This window comes from Trachypithecus francoisi, unplaced genomic scaffold (genome assembly GCF_009764315.1).
Source record: "Trachypithecus francoisi isolate TF-2019V2 unplaced genomic scaffold, Tfra_2.0 Lachesis_group3, whole genome shotgun sequence".
NCBI lineage: Eukaryota > Metazoa > Chordata > Mammalia > Primates > Cercopithecidae > Trachypithecus > Trachypithecus francoisi.
The window spans coordinates 12,539,071-12,560,364 of NW_022681468.1; the positions used below are offsets into that span (position 1 = coordinate 12,539,071).

The window sequence follows — 21,294 nt, forward strand, 5'->3', positions numbered from 1 at the left end:
ACGCCTGCAGTCCCACCTACTCGGGAGGCTGAAGCAGGGGACTCCCTTGAACACAGGAGGCAGAGGTTGCAGTGAGCCGAGATCGCGCCACTGCACTCTAGCCTGGGCGACAGAGGAAGACTCCATCTCAAAAAAACAAAAGGCCATATACGGTTATTACAAACCTCAAAACATTCCAGATGTTCAATATCATGATAGACAATATTCTTTGACCACAGTGAAATAAAATTGGAAGTTAATAACAAAAGAATAGCCTAAAATTCCAAATAAACTCAGTGACATATTACTAAACTACACGTGGGTTTTAAAGGAAACCAGAAAAGAAATTTTAAAATACTTAGGAAAAAAAAAGACAATGAAAATAGTAATTATCAAAAATTTGTGGGACATAGCTCAATCAGTATTTAGATGAAAACTTTTAACTTTAAATACATTTATGCGGAGACTGGAAATATTAAAAAGTAAGAAAGCTAAGCATTTATCTCAAGAAAATAGAAAAAAGTACAACAGATCGAATCCCAGAGAATTTAAAGGTGTGATTAAAAAAATAAAGATATAAACAGAAATCAATGAAATATCAATTTTTTTAAAATCAGTAACAAAACTAGAAGGTGGATCTTTGGAAAGATTAATTAGCTCACTAGATCTCTGTAACAGGACTTATCAAAGGGAGAAAAGACATAAATAAAATATAGAACAAAAAAAGAAAAAAGAATTACTGATATAAAATAATAATGTAAAAATAATAATGGAGAGGCCTAATGAATAACTCTGTAGTATTTAATTTGAAAATCTAGATGAAATAGATAAATACCTAGATATAAAGTTCAAAATTGGCTTATAGGATTGGAAACTTGAAAAGACCAATAAATATCAACAAAACTAAGGTGTCTCCAAAACTGCAGACCCAGTTGTAGGCCCTCCTTTCCTCTTTTCCCCTGGAAAGAGCTTCCCTCATCTCTGGATGGAATCAATGACGCTGTCAACCCAACGGAGAGCAAAGAACTCTAGTGAGGCATTCACAGCGCCTCATCCTTCTCCACACTGTGGTCCATCAGTCCAAAGGGGAGCAACCATGCTGTAGACTTTTGGGGGGACTGTTATGAAGGTTGAGAAAAATGAGAATTTCTCTACTTCTGATATCAACTAACCAGTTAGAACCAAATAACCTAGAGCTACAGTGGTCACCTTTGTCCCCAGTGCAGACAGAATAAAGTAGAAGAAGAAAGCAGAGCTAGGAATGAATCCAAAAAAGAGAGAGAGAGAGAGAGAGAGAGAGAGAGAGAGAAGGAGAGATCTGATGCCTGATTTGGAACTCCCTAGATCCAGCCGTGTCTCAAGTTCTTTCCACCGTTGGACCTCTCATGCATTCCTTTTTGCTTTAAAGCGGTTCAACTTGATGTCTGTCACCTGTAATCCAAAGAAAATTAATGAAAAATAAAATGTGGAGAAGAGGAAAGGTGCTAGACTTTAGAGTTGAATGGTCTTGGATTTGAATCTCAAGGGCGCTTCACTTAACTTCCATGCAGCTCAGCTTCCTATCTACAGAGGAGAGGTAACGGTACCCACTTCACAGAGTCATTGTGAAGATAATACAGAGGAAGCACTTGGAAGATATTATTCCATGTGTGTCTCTCCCACCAGACTAAGACCCCTGGAAGGCAGGACCTTGCCCAAGTCATCCCCAATTGGAGTTAAACACCTGTTTTTACTTTTTACAAGTATCTGCACCTTGGTGCTAATTACAGACACCTAAGACATCTCCGCCAACTGACACAGGGCAACCACATTGATGCAACTCCAGCCACATTTTGGTATAAAAAAAACTTCATAGAATTGAACGCAGAGCAAAGTTAATTTGCAGCATTACTGTGTTTACTCAACTTTCCTGACAAAGCCTCCCATTGGCTAATGGCTCGGGGGAGAGGACTACCAAGCGGCGAAGGCCACTGGCCCCTCTAACCATTAACCACCCGGAAAGCTGGCAAACAAAATTTAACAGGCAGCATCCCCCGCAGGCTTACTGTACACATGCTAAGGTCCAGGACAGCAGGACCAAGCCAGCAGAAACAGCCTGAGCCCACCGCAGACTGTGAGTAACAACTGAGAACCCTCTATCCCTCCCCCTGCCCGGCCTCCAGAGCAAAGCCAGGGCTGCAGCTTGCTTGCTTGTTTGGTTTGTTGAGATGTTTTGTTTTTTTTAACAGTACATTGAACATTAGGGCAGCCAGCAGTGTTATGAGGCAACCTTGTGGAGGATTTTCTAAATCCCAGAGTCTGTGAGTCATCCACAGTGGTTCTGATGTCCCCTGGGCTCCTGCCATGCAGGGACTTGACACAGAGGGCTGTAGCTAAGAACCATTCTCATCCACTGCCGTGACTGATGCTCCTAAGCCCAGCCAGACAGCCACAACACCCACAACAGCCACAGAGTCGCAGCCTGCGAGCTACGATGCATCTGCTCTAGTCGGCACCGCTGATGAAGGATGTTGGCCGCGGGTGGGGGCCAGGGAGGGCTCAGCTGGCCCAGAGCAGAGGTATTCTTCAGAGTCACGCAGATCTATCCACCACAGCTCCTCACTCAGTGACCTGGGGCGGAGATAATGCACGGAGAACAGAGCTGTCTGCACTGAACCGCATGTCCTGAGGTTTCAATACAGAAGGTCAGGAACTGTCCCTGGCTGGTAGGGCATTTGTGAAAACAGAACACAGTGAATATTTACTGAGTCTCTTCAGAGATGAGGAACAAAGAGGGCATACTTGACATGAAATGCATGAACAATATTGACACTCTGCATTTTTATATGGCTGGGTACTCTTTTTTTTTGGCAGAGTTTCGCTCTTGTTGCCCAAGCTGGAGTGCAATGGCGTGATCTCAGCTCTCTGCAACCTCTGCCTCCCAGGTTCAAGCTATTCTTCCGCCTCAGCCTCCCGAGGAGCTGGAATTTCAGGCACCCGCCACCACACCCTGCTAATTTTTTTGTTTTTAGTAGAAACGGGGTTTCACCATGTTAGCAAGGCTAGTCTCGAACTCCTGACCTCAGGTGATCCGCCCACCTCAGCTTCCCAAAGTGCTGGGATTACAGGTGTGAGCCACCACACCCAGCCATGGCTGGGTACTCTTAAGAGCTTTTTTACTCATCATTTTCCTTTCTGTAGAGACAGGCAGAATGGCATGGTACAAGCTCTGAAGTCAGACATCTAGGTTTAGAATTCCAGCTCAGGAGGAGTTACTCTGTCTCCCTGGATCTCAGTTTTCTCATCTATAAATTGGGCCCCACGATGCTCCATTAAATGAGGTCACATAAGCCAAGCACTGATAACAACCACGTCTGGTATTCACAATATTGTCAGGTGGGTGGAGTTTTCACCCTCATCTTAGAGAATTAACACAGGAGAAGGTGAGGCATACAATCTCCGCAGAGATGGCAGGAAAGGGATGGGAGCCCATCCTACCATTGGCATCATGCTGCACAGGGCCTGTGCCCAAGAGGAGATCCCAGACAGGTATGGCAGTGACCAGGGCTAAGCAAAGATTTCACTGCCTGTCATGGGGCAAGGCCATAGAGAAGCACAGATGCAAGGCTTCCTGGAGGCGGTGACCTGGGACCTGAGTCTCAAAGGACAAGATGGAGTGAGCCAGGTGAGGCAGGGAGACGAGCGACCTACAGACTGGAGCCACATGGGCAGGGCTGAGGCAGGTCCATCTTTCTTCCCTGCTCCCAGCCCAGAGCTGGCTCAGCAAACATGGAAAAATCGAAATGACCTGCCCTGGGGAACTGCAGTGACCTGTCTTGCTGTAACCTGCCCTGTAGTGATGTGACCTGCCCCGCCCTGCCCTGACCCACAGTGGGATAAAAGGCTGGTGGGTGCTGGAAGAACCCCTGACACCCAGTGTTGCTGTGGCTGAGACCTCAAAGGGCCAGATTTGAGGCTGGAGGCAGAACTGTCACCAGGGACTGGGTCACAAAGACCCCCTGGGCTACGTTAGTGAGAATCAGCCTCGTCGTGGGCAATGGGGAGCCCCTGAAAACTTCAAAGCAGAACTGACCAGCTTGAATTTTCAGGAATTTAGGAAGATGCAGGTGCAGATGGGTAAAAGGGCTGGAGGGAGTTAAACAGAAGGCAGGGGACAAGGTAGTGGTTACTGCTGAGTTCTGGGAGAGATGAGGAGGCTGTGCAGAGGCACTACTAGAGAAGAGACAAACACCAGAAAAATGGGTAAGGCTAGAGGTATTATTATCAGCTCTTTTTATACTGAGGAAACTGAGGCAGAGTTTAAATAGCCTGTCCTACATCACCTCATTTGTACATAGCAGCGCTGGGAGCCCAATCCAGACAGAGTCTCACTCTGTCACCCAGGCTGGAGTGCAGTGGTGCGATCTCAGCTCACTGCAAGCTGGGTGGATTTTTAAAATTCCATTTATGCAACTCTTCTTAAATCATTTATATTTAATGTTTTCCTTAAATTTGTATTGTGGGAAAATATAATACCTAACATTTTAACTACAAGTGTACAATTCAGTAGCATTAAAAGTACATTCACATTGTTGTGCCTCCATCACCACCTTCCATGTCCAGAACTTTTTCATCATCCCAAACTGAAATTCTACACCCACTCAACAATAATTCTTCAATCTCCCCTTGCCCCAGCCCCTGGTATCCACAATTTTACTTCTGTCTCTATGTATTTGACTACTCTAGGTGTAGAATTAGACTCTATTTGTCCTTTTGTGTCTGGTTCATTTCACATAACATAATGTCTTCCAGGTTCATCCATGTTGTAGGAAATGTCAGAATTTCATTCCTTTTTAAAGTTGAATAGTATTTCACTGTATGTTTATACCATACTTTGTTTATTCCTTCATCCATTGATAGACATTTGGGTTGTTTCCATCTTTTGGCTATGGTGAATAATGCTGCTGTGACTTTAGTCTACAATTATCTATTCAAGTTCCTTGACTATCTGCTTGCCGTTTTTTGGTGTATATACTCAAAGCAAAATTGTTGGGTCAAATGATGATTCTGTTTAATTTTTAAGGAACTGCCATATTGCTTTCTACACATTGTAGCACTTTATATTCTTACCAGCAAAGAATAAGGGTTCCAATTTCCCCATATGCATGCTAACATTTAAATTAAAAAAAAAAATTTTTTTTTGAAACGGAAAAAAAAAAAAATGTTGCTATGTTGCCTAGACTGGTCTCAAACTCCTGGCCTCAAGCATTCCTCCCACCTCAGCTTTTGGAGTAGCTGGGATTACAGGCACAGGCCATCATGCCTGGTGTGCCAACTTATTGTTTTCTGTTTTGTTTGTCTGTTTATATAGCCATCCCTATGGATATGAAGTGGTATCTCATTGTGGTTTTGATATTCCTAATGAATAGTGATGCTGAGCATCTTTATACGTGCTTATTGGCCATTTGTGTGTTGTCGCTGAAAAGATGTCCACTCAAGTCCTTTGCCCATTTCTAACTGGGTTTATTTGTTTTCTTGTTTTTGTTCTTGGGTTTTAGGAGTTCTTTATATATCCTGGATATCAATTCCTTATCAGATATGAAATTTGCAAATGTTTTCCCATTCTGTGAGTTGCATTTTTACTTTATTGATAGTATCCTTTGATGAACAAAGTTTTCAATTTTGATGAAGTCCAATTTGTCTATTTTTTCTTTTGTTGCCCATGGCTTTGGTGTGATATTCAAGAAATTATTGCCAAAGCCAATATCATGAAGTTTTTCCCCCAAGTTTTTTCCTAAGATTTTTATAATTTTAACTCATGTTTAGGTCACTGATCTATTTTGAGTTAATTTTTGTATATGGTGTTAGGTAAAGGTCCATCTTCATTCTTTTGCATGTAAATATCCAATTTTTCAGCACCACTTGTGGAAAAGGCTGTCTTTTCCCCATCGAATGGTTTGGCACCCTTGTTCAACTCATTTTACTATATATGCAAGGCTTATTTCTGGGTTCTGTATTCTATTCCATTGGTCTATATGTATGTCTTTATACCAGTACCACACTGTTTTGATTTTTATAGTTTTGTAGTAAATTGTGAAATCAGAAAGTGCAAGATGTTCAACTTTGTTCTTTTTCAGTATTGTTTTGGTTATCCAGGTCCCTTGAGATTTTTATACAAATTATAGGATGAATTTTTCTATTTCTGTGAAATACAGAACTGGAATTTTGATAGAAAATGCATTGAATCTATAGACTGCTTTGGATAGTATTATCATCTTAGCAATTTCTTCCAATCCACAAATGCAGGATGTCTTTCCATTTATTTATGTCCTCTTTAATTGCCTTCAGCACTGTTCTGTACTTTTCAGTGTATAAGTCTCTTACCTCCCTGATTAATCCCTATTTTATTCTTTTTCATACTATTGTAAATGGAATTGTTTTCTTAATTTCCTTTTCAAATTTTTTCTTTGTTAGTGTTGGGAAATGCAATTGATTTTATATCTTGCAACTTTGCTAAATTTGTTTGTTAGTTCTAACAGAATTTTTTGTAGAATTTTTAGGGTTTTGTACATATAAAACCATGTCATCTGTGAACACAGATAATTTTACTTCTTCCTTTCAAATATGGATACCTTTTTTTGTTCCTTGCCCAATTGCTCTGGCTAGAACTTCCAGTGCTATATTAGGTAAAAGTACTGAGAGCAAGCATCCTTGTTTTGTTCCTGATCTTCAGGGAAAAGCTTTCAGTCTTTCACTATTGAGTATAATAGGTTTTATAAATATATAGTCTTGATTATGTTGAGGTAGTTTTCTTCTGTTACTTCTATTACTAATTTTGTTGTAGGACTTTCTACTTAGTCTAGCTAAAAACGGGGTCCTTGTCACATGGCCATGAAAGATTAGGCTCGCAGACACTTTGAAGGATGAAAAAAATGGAATTTACTGGGTGAAAAGGAAAATAACTCAGCAAAGCGAGAGAGAGTCCTGTTAACAGACCCTCATCTCACCGATGGAATCCCCAGATCACCACACAGGATCAGGAGAGAGAGGCCAAGCTCCTCCCTGCTGCAAAGGGCACAAACTTCCCACGGCTCCACCCCATTCTCCCAGTGCGTGGACCAACTGAACGTTCTCCAGGCACCTCTTTACACTTGATTGTATCAATCTGTTGTGTGTTTTTACCATGCGAGGGTGTGTTGAATTATGTCAAATACTTTTTTCTGCACCAATTGAGATGATCACGTGATTTTTTCCTTTCTTTTATTAATATGATGTATGAGACTGATCAATTTTTGTACGTTGAAACATCTTTGCATTACAGAAATAAATCCACATTGGGTATGGTGTATAATCCTATTAGTAGCCTCTCAAAATTAATTTAATCCATTATATTAGTCAGGGTTCTCCAGAGAAACAGAATCTATAGGATATATAGACATATATGTAAGAGGAGGCATTATGGGAATTGCCTTATGTAATTATAGAAGCTGAGAAGTCCCACAGTCTGCCATCTGCAAGCTGGAGACCCAGGAAAGCCAGCCATGTAATTCAGTCTGAGTCTGAAGGCCTGACAACCAGAGGAGCCAATGGTGCAGCTCCACAGTAGGAAAAGGGCCTAGTAAGGCTGCTGGTTTAAGTCCCAGAGGTTAAAGGTCCAAGAACCAGGAGCCCCAGTGTTCAGGGGCAGGCAAACATGAATGTCCAGCTCAGGGACAGAAAAGAGAATTTGCCCTTCCCCCTACCTCTTTGTTCCATCCAGCCTTTAATGGATGAAAAATGCCCACCCATATTGGTAAAGGTGGCTGTCTTTACTCAATCTACTGATTCATATGCCAATTTCTTCCAGAAATACTGCCACAGGCCTCTTTTCTGTAGGCACTAATTCCTTTTATGAGGGTAGAGACCCCATGAATAGGTTTCCACATATGAATTTGTGGGGACACAAACATTCAGACCTTAGCAGCTGGTAAAACATTATTTTTGAGTGTGTCTGGGACAAAATAAATTGAGCAAAAAATGGACACAATTGGAGGGTGAAATGGTTCTACAGCAATTTAGACACTTCAATACCTCATTCTCAATAATGGATAGAATAACCAGACATAAAATAAGTAAGAAAAAAGAGAACTTGAACATCACAGTAAAAACTAGATGTATCAGACACATACAAAACACTCTACAACAACAGAATACACATTCTTCTCAAGTGCACACGGGACATTCTCCAGCATAGACCCTATGTTAGGCCACAGATCAAGAGCCAATAGATTTAAAAAGACAGATATCATACTAAGTATCTTCTTCAATCACAATGAGACGAAGCTAGAAATCATTAACAGAAGGAAAACTGGAAATTTTACAAAGTGTGGAAAAAACAACACACTCTTTATCAACCAGAGCATCAAAAAAGATACCACCAGGGGAATTAGAAAATACTTAAAGACAAATGAAAATGGAAACACAACATACCAAAACTTATGGAATGAGTGAAAGCAGTGGGATGATAGAAATGCATAGCTGTAAACACATTTGAAAAACAAAAAGATCTCAAATAAACAATGGCATATATTCAAATTCAGGTGTTAACTTTAGGATGTTAATGTAATCCCCATAATAACCATAAAGGGATGAGAATAGAATTATTAAAGTGTTTCAACACAAAAAAGCATTTCAGTACAAAAACTAAAAACAAAAAAGGACAGTAATATAGGAAACGAAGAACCAAAAATGTTGTATCTTCTTGCTGTACTGAAAACTTTATTAACATATCATCACCTTCTTTGTCTTTTGGAACATTGTTAATTCAAAATCTATTTTGTCTAATATTAGTGTAGCCACCCCTGCTCTCTTTTGGTTACTATTTGCATGGGGTAACTTTTCCATCCTTTCACTTTCAGTCAGTCTATTTGCATTTTTGGATCTAAAATGAGTCTCTTGTAGACAGCATATATTTGTATCGTATTTTAGAAGGCTAATGTGTAAAAGTAATTTTTAGTCTTTGTTTATAATTTAGGAACTAGTAAAAGAACAAACTAAACTGAAAAATAGCAGAAGGAAATAATAAAGATTAGAACAGAGATAAATAAAATCAATAGAAAAACAGTAGAGAAAATAAATTAAACCAAAATGCAATATGTATGCTCATAATACATTTAGTCCAGAATATATTTGATATAACCACCTTCACTTCAATAGTATACAAAAGCTCTGCTTCCTTGTAGCTCTGTTCCCACCTGTTTCCAGTTACTGCCAAAAATGTAACTTATAATTGCCCATGCATCTACCTTTACCAGAGGTCTTTTATTTCTTCATTCAGCTTAAAGTTACTGTCCAGTGTCCTTTCATTTCAATCTGAAATAAAATGCCTCTCATTTCTTACAGGGCAGGTATTGTGGGAAAAAGCTTACTCAGCTTTTGTTTTTCTGGGAATGCTTTAATTGTGTTTTGTTTTTCTTCAAGCATTTTGAACATATCTGTTGGGTGGGTTTTAACCTTTCTGAGCACCTATTTCTGCCTGCCTAAAATCAGGTTAACAATACTTACTTTAGGAATGTTTTGGTCATGGTTAGATGACTGAATATAGCCAGACTACCTAGATCATTGTTGGGTACCTGGTAGGCACTGGATAAATCATAACGGGTGTTATTCATATCTCCAAATGAGGAAACTGAAGTCTAGTGCCCTCTGTGATGTGCTCCAGGTAAGACAGCCAGTGTGGAGGAAAGAACTGGGGCTCGAATGGGGTCTTTTGCCTGCCTCCTGTTGCACTATGCCCCATTGACTCAGAGACTGCCACATCATCTAACAAGCTTTTCTGATTTGGCAGGGCCTGGCTATACTGGACAATGCCACTCCTCCCGTACACCTGTCTTCTCTGGCTGTCCACCAGTGGCCTCTGGACCGTTCAGGCCATGGATCCTAATGCTGCTTATAGGAACATGAGTAACCATCACCGGGACCTGGCTTCAGTCAACGCTGACTTTGCCCTCAGCCTGTATAAGCACTTAGTGGCCTTGAGTCCCAAGAAGAACATTTTCATCTCCCCTGTGAGCATCTCCATGGCCTTAGCTATGCTGTCCCTGGGCACCTGTGGCCATACACGGGCCCAGCTTCTCCAGGGCCTGGGTTTCAACCTCACTGAGAGGTCTGAGACTGAGATCCACCAGGGTTTCCAGCACCTCCACCAACTCTTTGCAGAGTCAGACACCAGTTTAGAAATGACCATGGGCAATGCCTTGTTTCTTGATGGCAGCCTGGAGTTGCTGGAGTCATTCTCAGCAGACATCAAGCACTACTATGAGTCAGAGGTCTTGGCTATGAATTTCCGGGACTGGGCAACAGCCAGCAGACAGATCAACAGCTATGTCAAGAGTAAGACACAGGGGAAAATTGCCGACTTGTTGTCAGGGCTGGATAGCCCAGCCGTCCTCGTCCTAGTCAACTATATCTTCTTCAAAGGTATTCCCACCCATCCCAGTCTGAAGGCCCATCCACTATGGCCAGGAATAATAACAGCCGTTAAAATCCAGGGCACACTCTTGGGCAAAGTCTTTGATTCTGTAAAGCACATATACATCTGGGACTCTCCATCTTCACCACAGTCCTGTTGGGTAGGTGGAATTATATTATTTTACAAAAGATCAAAATGCCACCCGGAAGGGTTGAGCAGTGTGCCCACATTCTGGCAGGTTGGTTTGAGGCCTACACCTGTAACCATGAACAGTCTGGCTGCTTCGTGCTCCACAAATGCTGACTGTCAAGTACTGGGCCAGGGACTGGAAAAATGGCCTAGAACCAGACAGAACCGTACCCACCCCTCGGGAACTCCCAGATGCCCCCAGAGCCATCCTGCATACATTGCTCTAACCAGGTCTTGCTTCAGTTTTTCACCTTCCTGTTCATAAAACCCTGGAATCTCTAGTGGAGAATGCACTTCCAGGTCTTTTCCAGCTTCTAGAAGCCACATGGCTTGTGGGCCTCTCTTATTTTCAAAGCCAGTAATTGCATCATTCCCACCTCTGCTTCCATCATCACATCTCTCTGATTCTGACTTTCCTGCCTTCCTCTTTGACTTACAAAAACCCTCAGGATTACACTGGATAATGGCCCACCTGGGTGATCCAGAATAACCTGCCCATCTCAAGGCCAGCAGATTAGCAATTGTGATTCCATCTACAACTTTAACTCCCCCTGGACATGAAAGCTAACATATTCTCAAGTTCTGGGGATTAGAATGTGGACATTTTGGAGGGCTATTATTCTGCCTACCACAAAGCCCAGGCCTCTTCTGTCTCATGAGCCCTCTTGCAACTTATCTGACTGCCTAAAACATCTTCCCTCACTTCAAATCTTAGCTCAAAAGTCACCTCCTCTGTGAAGCCTCCCCAGATTCACCCAGGAAAATCTTTGTCCTCATACACATGCTCCACAGTTTGCCCATGTCTCATTTGGGCAATCATCTCGTTTAGCACCTAAGTGGTTGAGTTTCAGTTAAGCAATCATATTCAAAGGAATGCAGGTAAAACAGCCAAAATAAGCAAACTAAGCCAGTATCACTATTGAACATGTGTCTCTCGACAAGATCATCAGATCAGTGGAGGCGTGATCCCCAGCCAGGACTCCTCATGCCCCCTTCCCCTTCTCCCCAGCTCTCTCTCAGGACCTCCCATCAGACTGCGCTCTCCTCCCCTCCCATCCCGCACCTCCTTACTGCCTGGACTAACTTAGCATCTGTAGGAGTCCTTCTTCTCCACCTGCCTCTGGGTCTTTCCTGCTCTCCAGCACAAGGCTGGGAACTCCCAGGAGAGGCTGCCCTCCTCACAGGATGGTGAGGCTGAGAGGCTGACTGGGCAAAGACAGCCTTCTTTTTTTTTTTTTTTTTTTTTGAGACAGAGTCTTGCTCTGTCGCCCAGGCTGGAGTGCAGTGGCCGGATCTCAGCTCACTGCAAGCTCCGCCTCCCGGATTCACGCCATTCTCCTGCCTCAGCCTCCCGAGTAGCTGGGACTACAGGCGCCTGCCACCTCACCCGGCTAGTTTTTTGTATTTTTTAGTAGAGACGGGGTTTCACCGTGTTAGCCAGGATGGTCTCGATCTCCTGACCTCATGATCCGCCCGCCTCGGCCTCCCAAAGTGCTGGGATTACAGGCTTGAGCCACCGCGCCCGGCCAGACAGCCTTCTTAACACCTGACTGTGGGAGGGCCAGGGAGGCTGGGAACGTTTGCCCAAAAACTCTTCTGTGTGCTCCCACAAATTCCATAGACCATCTCCCGGACGAGGCTGTGCGCTCTTGTGCAGGGTGTCTTTGTCTCTTTGGGAGATCCCAGTGCCCTTGTGTAATGTTTGGTGCATGGAAGGAGCTCAGCAGTGATTGTACAGAGGTTCAGGCAACACAACCTGGGGAAAAGGCACGGTAAACCCAGGTGCAGGGAGTGCCCTCCTGAGCCTAAGAGAGGCCTGAGCACGTGTGGGCATCTGGTGGAACAGGTGCTGGCATGGCATCATTCTGCACAAAGTTTCACAGTGTCCTCACGACCACAGTGAGGCTAAGTGGATAGGAGACCAACAGCTTTAGCTTACAAAATTAGAGAAACTTTGAACACTTGAATGCAGGACCAGACATTGATGGGGGTGAAATGCCTCATTGTACACAGATTTTCTATGGCACAGCAAAACAAATCTGCAAGTCTCTGGTTAAAGCCGCTGGGAAAATACTCTGCAATATTTCTAGCAAGCCAGGATAATAAACAGAAATCAAGATTAGTGTAGCTATTGTCACTAAATGTAGAATATGTAAAATGGTCCTGATGTGTGATTTATTTATTGGACTTTCTTGACAGTTCTTTTTAAATAACATTAAAAATATTGTTAAAAGATTTTCCAGAGGAGCCATCTTTGCTCTCTCGGATTTTCCCCAATAAATTCTTTCTCTACCACCAATTCTCCCAGGACTTTTTGAGAATAGATCCCTTAAAGTAGAGGCTGAACCCCATTTTGTATTTTGTTTTGTGTCAAACTATATACATTATGCTTGCTTCTAGCAAAGAAATACTCCATAAAAAGCAAGCAGCAAAATGTTAAGGATGAAAAAAACCTAACAATGAAAAATATTTTACCCACTTTTTTTTTTTTTTTTGCTGTAAGTTAGCCACAAAATACAACTACCCTCTAGTTCTGAGGATTTTAGACTTCCTTTGGAGTATGATTTGAGAACCCTCAAATGATCTTATTTGCCGTGAGACAGACGGATGGTGCGTTTACTACCTTTGGTCAGTGTATGCAGACACCGAGGTTAGTGAGGTCACTCAGAATGAACCGGCATAGCTCTGGGGTCTCTAGGCTCCGCAGCCACGGCTGATTTCTCTACATCCATCAGCCTCTCCCTGTTGTCTCCATCAGTAGCTATTACAAGAGGTTTGTGGCTGACTCAGAACCAAGAATTTTGGCCAAGCAATCCATGGATCCCACAGACAGTAGTATGGAGAAGGGGCTACCTGGAGTGATGTTCTGGCCGCCTTTAGGGAGCCTCAGCTGGGAAATGGTGGCCTGGCAAGGGCTTTAGGGCTTGTGGTCAATGGCAGCCAGGACACCCAGGACCTGCTGGACTCAAGGGCCTCAGTCATTAGTTTAAGACTGGGGAGACTTCACCTAGAGCAGAGACCCTGTGACACTCAGCCCAGGTGAGTTTCCGGTAGATGGACTCCGGTAGATGGACAATCAGGCAGGCTTCGGCTCAGTCTGAGGAGCAATTTTCTTCCCATCAGAGCTGACCAGTACTGCCAAGTCCCGTCTGTGAAGGTAGTGAGCTCCCCATCTCAAGGCAAAAAAAAAACCAAAGTGGATGGTGGCACCCTGGAACATGGTAGAGGGGACCTGAGGGCCTGCGGGGGTGGGAGTCTGTGACCCCAGAGGAGTCTTCTCACCCTGACTCTTCATTAGGACAATGTGACCTAAAGGAAGGACCATTCAGCAGCGTCAGGAGCCTCAGCTGGGCCGGCCAGGCTGGCAGGGGTGAAGATGGCCTCTTCACTTCCCACCAGGGACTCTGAGTTTGAGACTTGAGGTCCAGCACCACTTCCAAAGCCCTCAGAACTGGGACCCACTCTAGGCATGGGGAGCCGAGGCACAGTCTGAGCTAAGCGAATTTTACCCCCAAATCCAAGGACCAACACCCTCTTGGTCTCTCCCCACTGCCTTGTGTAGAAGCCAATCTCAGAAACCGAGCTCATCCTCAACCCATTGCAAGAAGTAGAGGAAGAAACAGGCTTTAAATTTCTGAGAATTTTTATATCTTACCTAAAAACCCTTGAGGTTTGAATGGGGACATTCCAAGCATGCAGAAGGCCACTGTGTCACTTGGATAGCAGGCCCGTGAGGTGACCCGGAACTGTGTTTTCCTCTCTGCCTCTCTGCCCTAAAGACCTGTCTCCTCCTCTTCCTAGGCACATGGACACAGCACTTTGACCTGGCAAGCACCGGGGAGAACTTCTATGTGGACGAGAAGACTGTGGTGAAGGTGCCCATGATGTTCCAGTCGAGTACCATCAGTTACCTTCATGACTTGGAGCTCCCCTGCCAGCTGGTACAGCTGAACTACGTGGGCAATGGGACTGTCTTCTTCATCCTTCCAGACAAGGGGAAGATGAACACAGTTATCGCTGCACTGAGCCGGGACACGATTAACAGGTGGTCCGCAGGCCTGACCAACAGGTAAGCCCTCCAGCCATCGTGTTGATTTCTGCAATGCACATGTCCCCAGAAAGTGGGGCAGGTGAAAAGGGGGTATGCCGGGGCATCCTTCCTTCCCTGGACTCAGCCTCCAGGGCTCATTGTTTTCCTGTCTGCTGGGTCTCCAATGGCTGTAAGGTTCTCTGATGTGGAGCTCACACTAATTTATTGATCTGTCCATCAATACTGAAATACTTTGGGACATTTCACCAAGTGAGGTCCCCTTTCCCTGTGAAGTTCATACACACCCTCTGCATTGTCATATTTTTGCAGCATTTTCTTAAACTAAGTTTGCCAACCACGCAGCTACACACTTACTCATTTTGTCATCTTGCTTACCTGAAACCAGGCCCTGCCTAAAGATTCCTGGGAGACCTCATAGGAATATAGTGAAAATGACCTCTGTATTCATCATGGAGCCAATGCAAAACCTATATGAATGGTTCTTAAGTTACTCAGGGCATCTAACTCTTCAATCAATCAATCAGGAAACAACTAAGAAAGCAAGGCTAAAGTAGGTAATAAGCAAGTAAGTAGGAAGAAAGCAAGGACTGCATATCCTGAAGAGGCAGTAATCAGGAGGAGAAGCAGCCAATGGATTCCATCTATCTCTGACCTCAGGTTCAAGCAAGGGGCTGGTGCAGGAGTGACACTCTGGCAAGGTCAGCTGAGGACGTGAGTCAGCAATGAATCAATGAATGAATGGATAGGTGAGTGAATGGATGGAAGAACAAATGAGTGAGTGAATTAATGAATGAATTAGTGAGTGAGTGCATAGAATGGTGAGTCAGTGAATGGAGAATGAGTTAATGAATGGATGAATTAATAAGTAAATGGGTGAATGAGTGAGTGGATGGATGGGTGGATGGTTGGATGGATGGATGGATGGATAAACAAATGAGATCTTCCCCTCCAAGTACCCCTGAGCTAGAGAGCAATTGAAATTATTGTCATGCGAGTGCCCAGCCCTGCTCCTCACCTTGAAGGAGGAAGGAGGTGTTCTTTAGAACATGGTCCTCACTCTCAGGGAGATTCAAGTTCTGTCTGTGCAGAAGAGTCAGAAAATGCCAACCAGCATGAAACCTGGTGGCAGGTGGGCTGATGCAGACTCAAAAGCAGAAGGGATGTTGAGGAGGGAGTGGGCATGTAGATCTGGAGTAGCTCAGGAAGGCTGGTGGATCAGGCAGCATTTCATTCACTCATTCATTCAATGCACATAAACGGAAGCACCTGCTATGTACCATGCACTAGCTAAGCACAAGGGTCGGAGTAGTGAATAGGACAAAATAGAGCCCTTAAAGACATGCACTCTAGAGCAGAAAACAGATTCTGTTGGAATTAATAGCGGTACAATGATGTGAGTTCAACAGTGTGAGTTCTGAGAGAGACCGAGAGAGATGTGTGACATGCACTGGCTGGGAGATGGGAATGCCTGACTCTGCCCGGGGGATGGGGAAGCGCTGCAGAGCAGGTTGTTTTCCCTTGAAACTGCCTTGAGCCTAAGTGGAAGTTCAGCCAGTGGGAAGTGGCCTTCAGACCCGGCATGAAGAGGGCATGGCACCAACCAAGTCAGGGGACCATGCCCAGAGTGCCAACAATGGAGGGCCAGCAGTAATGAAGGAGATAAATTTGGCTTGGACAAATTTTGTGATCTAAAAATTCTGCAGTAGATAATCTAGGAGGAAGCTCCTCTACTTTATTAATATGTAGGTTTTGTGATTTATGGTTTCAGATTGTTTTCATTTTGAATGATACCCTCTGAGAGCTGTTTGATGTTGGGTGCTTCTAGAGAAGATCATCCAGTTCTGTGAATGCACATGGAAGTGCCTGGGAATTTGACTTCTCTCCTGTAGGGAAGTCATGTGGTCAGCCCTATGCTTCTGTGCAATCCCCTATAGCTATGTGGAGGACACAGTTCTTAAACCATCCATACCTACGCTTGAGTGTGTGTGTATGTATGTACACATGTATACGCGTGGGTGTGAACCTGTATCTGGGCAATGCTAGGGATCCATTTGTCATCTCTTCCTCCTTTCAGCCCAAAGAAAACCTGTAATTTAGGCATAGTACCACAAGGGGTTGATAACGCACCATGATGCAAACAATGCATTCCAGATCATACTCCATTGAAAATGATGGGAAAGACTATCTGTCTATCTTTCTTTACACCAAAAATAATCTTTTCATGAAAATACTTCAATGTGAGCAACATTAATCAATAATATATACCTTAAAGCCCCATTACCTTGCTCTCAGAAAGCTTTCAACAATGCAGCAGGTGGCAGGTGGCAAAACTAGTCCTGGCCTTTTCAGTTCTGTTGCCTCCCAGTTGTGTGACTTTGGGGGAATTCTTCAGCCTCTCTAAGTGTTGATATCTCAACCTGGAAATTAAAGATGTTGATTCCGACTTCATAGGTGTGTATATGTGTGTGTGCACGCGTGTGTGGTGTGTGTGTGTGTGAGAGAGAGAGAGAGAGGAGACAAAAAAATTAAAGAACATAGACCAGGTGTTTGGGATAAGTTGGTCTCCCTTCCTTTCTTTCTGTTACTATTTCCACACCTAGAGAAGGTACACACCCATTCACCTCTGATTCTTCTCCCTCTCCTTCAGAAAAGGATGACTTCCACTTCACACGGGATGGTTGCCAGTCTCCAGGCCTCACCCAGGGCTGCTTTTGCTCAGTGAGGAGAAGGTCTTGTGCCTTTCCTCCCATCTGCCCAGAGAGCCAGTGAGAGTTCACTGACACCCCTCAGTTTCAGTATTTCAGACATCTGCTATCCTTCTGGGCAGAAGGCACATGAAGAATTTAAAAATAACACTAAGGCCTTGACATGTTATAAAGCATAGATGCCCGTGCTACGCCTAGCGTGACCCAACTTACCTTTCTAGAAACCCCACCTGCTTCATCTGGTAGAAACTGCCAGCTGAATCAGATTCTTGCAGAATCACAGAGCACCCACCAGCCCTGGGAGAGCCTGTGTTCAATACCTTTGTGTGCAGGTGAGGACATTAGCACAGAGAGGGGCTGGACTTGGCTAAGGCCACACAGCATTAGTGGCACAGCTGGAGCCAGGGATCACTGCTCCCAGCTGGGCACTCCCTCCAGTCCTCTGCTTCTAGCAGGGGTTCTCCTGGGACCAAAAATGCTTCTTTATGGACTATTGTCTTAAATGCTCCATGGTCTAGCTGCATCCCAGGTGGAATCAGCTTGAAGGAACTACAGAGAAGAAAAGAACGTGCAATTCAGAGACCCCATGGGAAAGCTGCCTTTGTCATGGAGGCAGAGACAGATCCTGCCTCCTGCTTTATCCCTTCTACCCACAAAGAGTAAGTTAGGCTCAGGGGCAGGAGCTGGAGGGAGCGCACAAGGAAATAAGAGTCTGTCCAGGAGAAGAGGTGCTGCTCTCCCCTCTGCCAGGCCCAGCCCTGGAATGTCTAACTCTGTCTGCTTACCCCGAGCAGCCAGGTGGACCTGTACATTCCGAAGGTCACCATCTCTGGAGTCTACGACCTCGGAGATGTGCTGGAGGAAATGGGCATTGCAGACTTGTTCACCAATCAGGCAAATTTCTCAGGCATCACCCAGGATGCCCAACTGAAGTCATCAAAGGTAAATGTCTTGGAAGCCCACCTTTTCTTTCCCCCTCCAAAATTCACAATATAAATATAATACTAGGAAGTGGCCCTGAGTTCATTCATGAGTGAGCCTCTGGGTCCCTGGCTGAGAACCCCAGGTCGAGTCCAAGCCCCTTGTCTCACATGAGGTAAATGGAGGCTCAGCAAGAAAATGTGACATCCCTGAGATCCCACAGGAAGCTATTGACACAGGAGGGCCATAGCCCAGGCACCTACCCATCCCACTGGACCCCACAGAGGGGCACTGTGAAAACCAAGTTGTCATGGCAGAACTGTGAGTTGCCCCTGGCAAAAAGAAACAGGAAAAGTGGTAAATGTCTAATTGGGATCACACTGTGCTTTCTAGCCAATCACATCCATTCAATTACGTAAATGCTTCGGCTTTATGTTCTGTTATTCATGCATTCAGAAAATTTTTACTGAACACCTACTATCTGTCCCAAACTGTGTAGGCCCTGTGTGTGCCCCCATTACTCAGATGTGTGGCCCCTGACCGCAAGACACAAGGACTTTGTGGCCACCGTGGTACCTGGCACATAATATGTGCTCAGTAAAATGCATGCCGTGTGAGTGGATTGAGTCAACACAGCTGCCTCCTCAGAAGGCGGGTATTATCTCAATTTCTCAGAGGAGGAATCTCCTGCTCAGGGAGGGTATGCAGCTTGCCCAAAGTCACAGAGCTAGTAAACAACAGTTTGATGTTTGATCTCAAGCCTGTTGACTCAAAACCTCATCTGCTCAAGACATACTTCAGGAGTTCCAATCCCAGCTCAGCTTCTTCCTAGCCATGGGTGCCACTCACAGAGCCACCAGAGCCTGAGTGTGCTTGCTGGAAAGAGTCACCGGGAGTTCACCCTCTAGGGTGTTGTGAGCTTACCAATATCACCTGTTACTTAATTAGCCAGGTTATGAGCCACCAGAGTCTTTTGATACGAGCTAGGCAGACGTTTTGCTGACTTTAGAACTCCTCCTAATTTTGATCACAACAAGGACATATCAACAGTCAAAGATTTACATTTTTAGATTCTGCTTCAGCTTTCCTAAACAGAACAGCCATAGACACTTTGCATAACTCGAACCCTAGTATTTACCCAGCAGAGTGGAAAGGGAACAAGATCTCCCTCCGCTACCCCAGGGCAGCAAGAAGCACCCAACATGGACATTGAAGCCCAGTTCAAGCCATGAGACCTCTGATCTCTGTGTGATGGGCCCAACCTACCCGTTTGATAGGAAGTGTAGGTGCAGCCTGGGTTCTGGAGGTGGACAGACTTGGGCTGTATCATCCTGGGGCTGCCACTTGGATAAGAATCCAGCAAGTGACCTTCTCTGAGCCTGGATCCACCTTCCTAAAACCAAGGACGTGAGGGGTCCCAGCAATGAGGCAGGAAAGTGAGAACGCACAGCAGGTCTCACGCCCATCTTTGTTCTGTACCTAACAGGTGGTCCACAAAGCTGTGCTGCAACTCAGTGAGGAGGGTGTGGACACAGCTGGCTCCACTGGAGTCAGCCTAAACCTGACGTCCAAGCCTATCATCCTGCGTTTCAACCAGCCCTTCATCATCATGATATTCGACCACTTCACCTGGAGCAGCCTTTTCCTGGCCAGAGTTGTGAATCCAGCGTAAGAGACCGCCCACCCAGAGCCTCAGCACTATCTGACTTTGGGCACCAGGGACACCACGGAAATGTTTGGGAGAGTGGGAGGTTTCCCCCAATCTCCTCCAAGTTCTCCTCCCTCCAACCAGAGTTGTGTCTACGTTTAGGCATCTTGTAATAAATGTCATTGCGACTCTGATGACGAGCGTGGTTAAAGGGAAGGGCAGGGGGGTTCTGGAGGTTACCGTGATAAAGTGATGTTTGCAAATCCCTTGGCCTGGCGTCTTCATCTGTGTGGGCTGCCATAGCAAAGTACCACGGGTTTATGAACAACAGAAATGCATTTCTCATAGTTCTGGAGGCCGGAAGTCTGAGATCAGAAGCCAGCCTGGTTGGGTTTTGGGGAAGGTTGGTTCCGGGTTCAGGGGCAGCACCTTCTGGCTGTGTCCTCACAAGGCAGAAAGAGCAGAGAAAGCTCTCTGGGGCCTCTTTTATAAGGGTCCTAATCCCATTCATGAGAGTTTTACCCAGGACCTAATCACCTCCCAGAAGCTCCAACTCTAACACCATCACCTTTGGGATTTGGTTCTACTGTATCAATTTGGGGAGACACAAACATCCAGGTCATAACACCTGGTACTGCCACAGGAGGAGCAGCTCCTCTGGCCAACAAACCCTCCCCTCTTCCCTGATACAAGACAAACTTCAGCTGAACTAAATCTAAAGTATAAACGAGCAATGAATGATTCACAAATCGGACAGCCTCATCAGCTGTGAGACTCCAGGGCAGCCACATGGTGGAAGAAGATTTATGGACAGAAAAAGGAAAGTGATGTACAGAAAACAGAAGTGAGGAACAGAAACAGCTGGATTGGTTATAGGTTTGTGTTTGTCTTATTTGGTTACATTTGATCAGCCAAAACTCGGTGACTGGCACAAGTGTAGGCCATGGTCTGTTCGTCCCTCCACTTGCTATAGTTCATGATGTACTGAGAAACCTTTAGGCCAAATTTAAAACATGTAAGGAGGCTGCATTAGGCTAAACTTGATTTAACAACCCTGACAAGTGCAGACAAACGTGGCGTCTTTAATTTGTCATGGGGTGTTAGGGGTCAGGGCAGTGCAGGAAGGTATGTGGGAAAGAGACAGGATCCCAGACAGGTCCATGAGAGGTAAGATACTGAAAGTCTTTTAAGGTTTCTGGTCTTTAAGGTTTCCTGGGGGCATTGAACATTTCTGGGCTCCCACCAGAGCAGCTGACACTGGAAGCCTGTTGTGGGTGAACAGCGGAGTCTTGCTCCAAAAAGATAGGAGGAAACATAGCAGATGTGTGTGATATGGCTTGGCTCTGTGCCCCCAACCAAATTTCATCTCAAA

General features: G+C 44.8%; 1 protein-coding gene across 1 annotated transcript; it reads left to right on the forward strand.

The window, feature by feature from the left end:
• Nucleotides 1-1,964: 1,964 nt before the first annotated feature.
• SERPINA6 (serpin family A member 6) lies at nucleotides 1,965-20,116 on the forward strand. Its single transcript, XM_033191477.1, has 5 exons — nucleotides 1,965-2,092; nucleotides 9,785-10,416; nucleotides 14,399-14,666; nucleotides 18,148-18,295; nucleotides 19,761-20,116. The coding sequence occupies exons 2-5, from the start codon at nucleotides 9,804-9,806 to the stop codon at nucleotides 19,944-19,946; spliced, it is 1,215 nt and encodes a 404-aa protein (XP_033047368.1). The 5' UTR covers nucleotides 1,965-2,092; nucleotides 9,785-9,803; the 3' UTR covers nucleotides 19,947-20,116.
• The last annotated feature ends 1,178 nt before the right edge of the window (nucleotides 20,117-21,294 follow it).

Coding starts and splice junctions, on each gene's coding strand:
- SERPINA6 (XM_033191477.1), top strand. CDS start 9,804: ATGCCACTCCTCCCGTACACCTGTCTTCTCTGGCTGTCCACCAGTGGC. Junction 10,417..14,398: donor CAACTATATCTTCTTCAAAG/GTATTCCCACCC, acceptor TCCTCTTCCTAG/GCACATGGACACAGCACTTT. Junction 14,667..18,147: donor TCCGCAGGCCTGACCAACAG/GTAAGCCCTCCA, acceptor TACCCCGAGCAG/CCAGGTGGACCTGTACATTC.